The sequence below is a fragment of the Euprymna scolopes genome, chromosome 20 (genome assembly GCF_053919585.1).
Source record: "Euprymna scolopes isolate OS-2025 chromosome 20, ASM5391958v1, whole genome shotgun sequence".
Taxonomy (NCBI): domain Eukaryota; kingdom Metazoa; phylum Mollusca; class Cephalopoda; order Sepiida; family Sepiolidae; genus Euprymna; species Euprymna scolopes.
The window spans coordinates 91,687,614-91,693,725 of NC_136501.1; the positions used below are offsets into that span (position 1 = coordinate 91,687,614).

At 42.3% G+C, this 6,112-nt stretch overlaps 1 protein-coding gene across 1 annotated transcript in view; it reads right to left on the bottom strand.

Annotated features, from left to right (window-relative positions):
• Positions 1-4,963: 4,963 nt before the first annotated feature.
• Positions 4,964-6,112, bottom strand: part of LOC145241547 (exocyst complex component 1-like) — a 38,349-nt gene continuing 37,200 nt past the window's right edge. Inside the window, exon 3 of the mRNA XM_080104615.1 lies at positions 4,964-5,454. Within this exon, the coding sequence (XP_079960741.1) occupies positions 5,420-5,454 (35 nt within the window). The 3' untranslated portion in view covers positions 4,964-5,419. The remainder of the gene's footprint in view (positions 5,455-6,112) is intronic.

Genomic DNA, 6,112 nt, shown 5'->3' on the forward strand with positions numbered 1-6,112 from the left:
CCAGGGAGTAGGAGGAGGCTCCCCATGCGACAACTGATGCTACCAGTCATGTTGACTAAATCCACCAGCTAAAGGATTCCAGCAGCAGGGACAGCAGCAATCAAACAGCCCTTATCAGGGCTAAACAATCAGCCCTTATCAGGGCTAATAAGTTTTTTCACAAATGCGACTCACTACTGCTTGCCTCCTGAGATCCACCAGCAGCGAACTTCACTTCTAGTCTCCAGTGAATTCCTGCTCACTCCTGCAGCCTTCCAGCCACTCCAGTGGCTTCCTGCTCCTTCCTGCAGCCTTTCCAGCCCTTGGTTCCTCCAGCTCACTCCCATGCCTTCCAGCTTTCCTGCAGCTTTCTGGCAACCTCGCCTACACCTCGCTCGTCCGACCTGCAACCTCACTCGCACCTTGCTCTTCCAGTCTGCAACCTTATTTGCACCTTGTTCCTCCAGTCTGCAACCTTGCTCGCACGTGGCTCTCTACTGACCACCCGCTCCTTAACACTAATCCTGCATTCTCAGTGTCGTCCGTTCCTTAGCACTGATCCTACGTTCTCAGTGTCATCTGTACCTTAACACTGATCCTCCGTTCTCAGTGTCGTCCGTTTCTTAACACTGACCCCCGCATTCTGAGTGTTATCTCTTCCTTAACACTGACCCCTATGTTCTCAGTGTCGTCCATTCTTTAACACTGACCCCTACATTCTCAGTGTCCTCCGTTCCTTAACACTGATTCTACACTCTCAGTGTCATCCATTTTTTAACACTGACGCTCGCGTTCTCAGCGTTCACCATCCGTTTTGGATCACCCTGACATCCAGCCGATCATTCCAGACCCAGCAAGCAACCCTGAACCACGCTACATCTAGAGTACCTGTTTCAGCCCTCTAGACCTTAGCCTCTGGTGACATGCGACCTTCTGGACAACCAGCATCCAGATAATATGATTTTTCCCTTCCTTTGCAAATAAAAGGCGAACACTCATCTTTCACCAAAAACCTGTGTCTGTCATTCTTCTTTGCCTTTTTGCTGTTTACTTTTTGCTGTTTACATTTTGCCTGTGTTTACCTTGTTAGTTGTTGGGTCGATTGTCCTCAAGATGACCGGCCCCGCAACAAGTGGTGACCCTGACGTGATTCTTGACCTAGGCAAACGGCTGGCAGAGAAGATGGCTGAAAATACAGATTAACCCGACATGATTCTAAGACACATGCAGAAAAGAGCAGTAGGCAAGGAAGATGACAATAAAGCCCACATCATCCTTCAATGCAAGTGGCAGCTGTTCGAAGATGACATTCCACCCAAACTTTACCAACCAACCACGATCAAACAGTTCAACCGACTCAGCACAAAACCAACACCGAGCTCTTGACTTCATAATGTAAAAAGTTAAGCTCTGCGAACATCAACAACACCCTTCAAGGCCTACCAACTCTCTCCGACCACTTAATTCATCAAACCCGAACCCTCATGGATTTTCACCACACGCACAAAGTCCGCAAACAGCAATGACAACTGACATTGAACTCACACCAGTTTGAGTTAGCTGCGACGCGCACATGGAAAAACTCAATGACTGGACATTAAGGAAGAAGTCACCAGTTTAAAACGAGTTAGTTGCTCCACGCACATTGAAGAACTCAACGACTGGTCTTCGTTGATTCAACCGACACATGGGTATCTGATCGATCAACACGAATGATGCACACCAACTTTGGTACAGACTCGCTTGTACTTGGCACTGCAGACTTGCTTGCAAGCCATCGTGCAACTGACTTTAACCATACTTCACTTAAACTCTGCAGACGCACTTGCATACTAAGAATGTGCAGACTCACTTGCACTCATACAGCACTTTCAACCACACCACAGACCCTGCAGATGCACTTGCAGACTGACGAACAATTCTGCAGACCCACTTACACTCACCAATCATTCTTAACCAATACTACTGAGGCACAAATCTATTATTAATTGATATTGATCAATTATCCAGGTAGAGGGCCTTGTTGCGATTTCAAAATCTATGCTTCCACTTTTCCTTCTTTCTCCATCCCTCGATGTGTCTTCGTCTGCCCTTCCCTTAAACAAAGGACACGCTAAACGTTGAACATATCCGGGTTCGCTGTCTACATTCACCTTCCCTTTCTTTTCATCATCGACTTCATTACGCACGTCGGAATTCAAATATATCAAACAAAACGCCAATATTTCAGGCAATTGACTTTTTATTTTTAGAAGAAATTAATTTAAATGGAATCAACAAACTCCCAAGCTACGTTTGATTGTATAAATTTCGTTCTGGAGTTAATTAGAGTCATTTGCTTGTCTTATTGGGAGTGACACCTTTAACATTGCGCTGGCCAAATAAATACAGCCAGCCTTTCCCAACCAAAGAGTTTTTGGCTGGGCGCCCAACTTGGCCGGGAAGTAGGAGGAGGCTCCTGAAGCGACGACTGATGCTACTAGTCACATCAACCGAATCCACCAGCCGAAGGATTCCAGTATCAGTGACAGCAACCATCTTAGCAGCAGTTCGAACAGCCCTTATCAGGGCTAATAAGTTTTTTCACTAATCCGATTCACTATTGCTTGCCACCTGAGACCCACTAGCCGCAAACTTCACTTTCAGTCACCAGCGACTTCCTGCTCACTCCTATAGCCTTCCAGCTCACTCCAGCAGCTTCCCGCTCCTTCCTGCAGCCTTTCCAGCCCTTGGTGCCTCCAGCTCACTCTTGCACCTTCCAGATCCTCTTGAAGCTTTCTGGTAACCTCGCCTGCACCTCGCTCGTCCGACCTGCAACCTCGCTCGCACCTTGCTCCTTACCAACCGTCCACTCCTTAACACTGACCCTACGTTCTCAGTGTCATCTGTTCCTTAATACTGACCCCTATGTTCTCAGTGTCCTCCGTTCCTTAACACTGACCCGATGTTCACAGTGTCATCCATTCCTTAACACTCACACCTGCTTTCTCAGCGTCCACTGTCCGTTCCGGGTCGCCCTGACATCCAGCCGATCGTTCCAGACCCAGCGAGCAACCCTGAACCACGCTACGTCTAGAGTACCTGTTCCAGCCCTCCAGACCTTTGCCTCCGGTGACGTGCGACCTTCCGGACAACCAGCATCCAGATCATACGATTTTTTGCTTCCTTTGCAAATAAAAGGCAAACCCTCATCTTTAATCAGACAACTTTGCCTTTTTGCTGTTTACTTTTTACCCGTGTCTACCTTGTTAGTTGTTGGGTCGATTGTCACCCGGATGATCAGCCCCACCACACTCTCACAATCTTCTAGAATAGTCTTCCAAACAGTCTCTTTCATTAGTTTTTTCTTGGAGAACATGTGCACTGATGTCTTCTTGTTGCAGAGGCTGACAAATTTAATTTCTGTTTCTTACGGAAAAATATCTCAAAAACCAAACGGTTCCTCCATTAATTCTTTGAGACTAATAATTTCCCAGTTGGTAAAACCTTGTTGCTTCTTAATTAACTGAAAATGAAATGGAAAACGTTTTCCCTTAAAGGAGAAAAATACAAAACATAATATTTAACGTCAAAAACTTTTTTCTTGATGGAGTTACGGCTCACTCATGTTGGCAAAACTTGAACTGAGGAAACAGGCAAAAGTCTTTGCTCCCTCACCCCCCCCCCAGCTCCTGACAGGGTAAGAGGAGGCGACTGCTGGGATAGCTGATGATGATGATGCCAGGTCAAGAATTGTAGGCATTCCACTTAACAAAGGCAAAAAAAGGGCCGAATCCCACCCTGCCCCCTGGCATCGCTTGATGGCTATTAGGATTAAAAAAATAAAATTCTGAAATTATATATTTTTTTTGTTATAGTCAGCGAACGTACTTCCTATGGAGTGGTGGCAAGACAAATCAGTTCCTTCACTGATGGAATGCCACACCATTTGAGAGACTTACTACCCATAGTGAGACCGGGCCCGCTAATGGCCTGCTCTAATATGACTTCGGAAAGTGGGAGAGATTTATAACCATCAATGAGACTCTGAGTGAGCGGACATTCAGTGTGGATGAAGATGATGGCTAATCTGATGACATTCCGGATGAAAACACAATAAGTGTGGGTACTATTCCTGATGAAAACATGATGATTGTGTTGCCACGAAGAAGCACATGGCGCAAAAGACCCCATCTCCACCTAAGTGTTCCATGTGCGATCATAGGATCAGGGGGGGAGTGTAGTAGTAATTTCTCTAACGCACTCACTTTGTAAAAGACAGAAGGTCTGCTCTGTCTGCTGTTGATATGTGAGGACTGGAAGAGAGAAGAAGCAGTAGTTGGCATAGTTGGTTTTATTGGGGAAAAAGAGGACTAACTGCAAGAAATCCTGAGACTTCAGAGGGATAAAAGACCAAACTCGGACGGATAGGCAGTTGTGCTTTTGCTCAAAACAGAAAACTGGTGATGGAAGAAAAATGTTTCTTCCAAAAGAGAGTTCTGGAGTGTGAGGCTGAAGGACCCAGCAGTTTTCACTAGCGAAAAGGAAAAACAATCTAGTATTTAATGATTTTTTGGTATTTCATGGGGAACGTGGACCCTGCGTAAACAATGCTTTTATTTAATGGCTGCCCCCTGAAAGCACATGCACAAAAGGTTTTCATTGGTCTATTTAATCATGAAAACTTTTTTTTTAAGGTACTATTTGAGGCCAAAAAGGGGAGGGGGTAAAAGCATTATTTGAATATGTATGAAAAATAATTTAACAAAAAAATAAAAATATTTAGTGGAGAAAATAATAAAAAATTTAAATAAAATAAAAACAAACACAAGATAAAAGCATGAATCAAATTTATTCAAAGAAATAAAAATCATTTTTTTAAATAAAATAAATACATGCTCGATTAAAAAAAATTGTATGCGATATATTGCGAGAACTTCTCTTACATTGGTTTTGCCTTTGGCAGAATGAAAGAAAACCAATAAGAAATTACAACAGGCTCACCTTTTAAACTTCAACGTAAATTCTATTAAAGCAAAAAGATCCAAGTTGCAAAAATGTGTCATCTTTAGCTATCTGCTGTTCTAGGCTGGTAACACCTAAAAGGGTAATAGTTCATCTTCGTGATATGCTGGATACAAAGCTCCGCTGACGAAGAACGCTGCAACAGGTTGAAGAGTTGAGCGATGCCTTCCAAGATGGATATTGCTAATCCGGTAACCTTGTGGAGTTCACTGTAGATAACTATTTAAATGGACTGTAGACCTTAATTTCGTCTCTGACATTATATTGTAATAGTAAAAGTCAGTTGATTCACAGAGCAAAACCGTGTGCAATAATATTATAATTCGCGCAACATAAGGGCATTGGTGTTTGCAAATGATAACATTTCGCCCCATTAAAACGTCTCAATGAGACAAAGTGATTTCGAGGCTACAAACTTCGAGTGAATTCTGAACGTTCATTTCAACCGGAGTCTGTGTCGAAACTGGTGATCTGAAAAGATAAATTTGACATCAGTACTGTCGGCAGTTAACAAGCAATCTGATAGGTTCAAACAAAATCGTGGGTGGACAAACCAACCAATGAGGAGTCTGCTTATTTCTGCAGAATTTCTTAAAATACATGAATAAAGTAAAAGAAAACCTTTTACACATTTCAGGGAGCAGCCATTAAATAAAAGTACCGTTTACGCAGGATCCACGTTCCCAATGAAGTATGGATTTTTTTTCCTAAAATTGCTAAATTTTAAATTGTTTTTCCTTAGAAAAAGTTATTAAATTTTGGATTGTCTTTCCTTTTCACTAGTATAATTCCCCCCCCCCCAAAAAAAAAACAAACTTCAGGCGATTAACAGCGCACAAATGCTGGAATTTCGAAATTAATATCACCAAATAAAAAAAAAAAAAAAAGGAAGGAAGAAAGAAAAGAAAAATGTAAAATTTATTAAAAAAAAACAAAAAACAATGCAATAATAGCAATCTAAATAAACTTTGGTACTTGGGTATCTATGTTACTGTGCTGAAATATGCGGAGGAGGGGAGGGCGTTTTGTAACTACTTTTACCTCACAATTTAAGAGACAAAAGTTATCGTAAAAATTCAATTTAACTTTAAAATGCTATTAAAAAAAATTAATAATAATAATAATAATA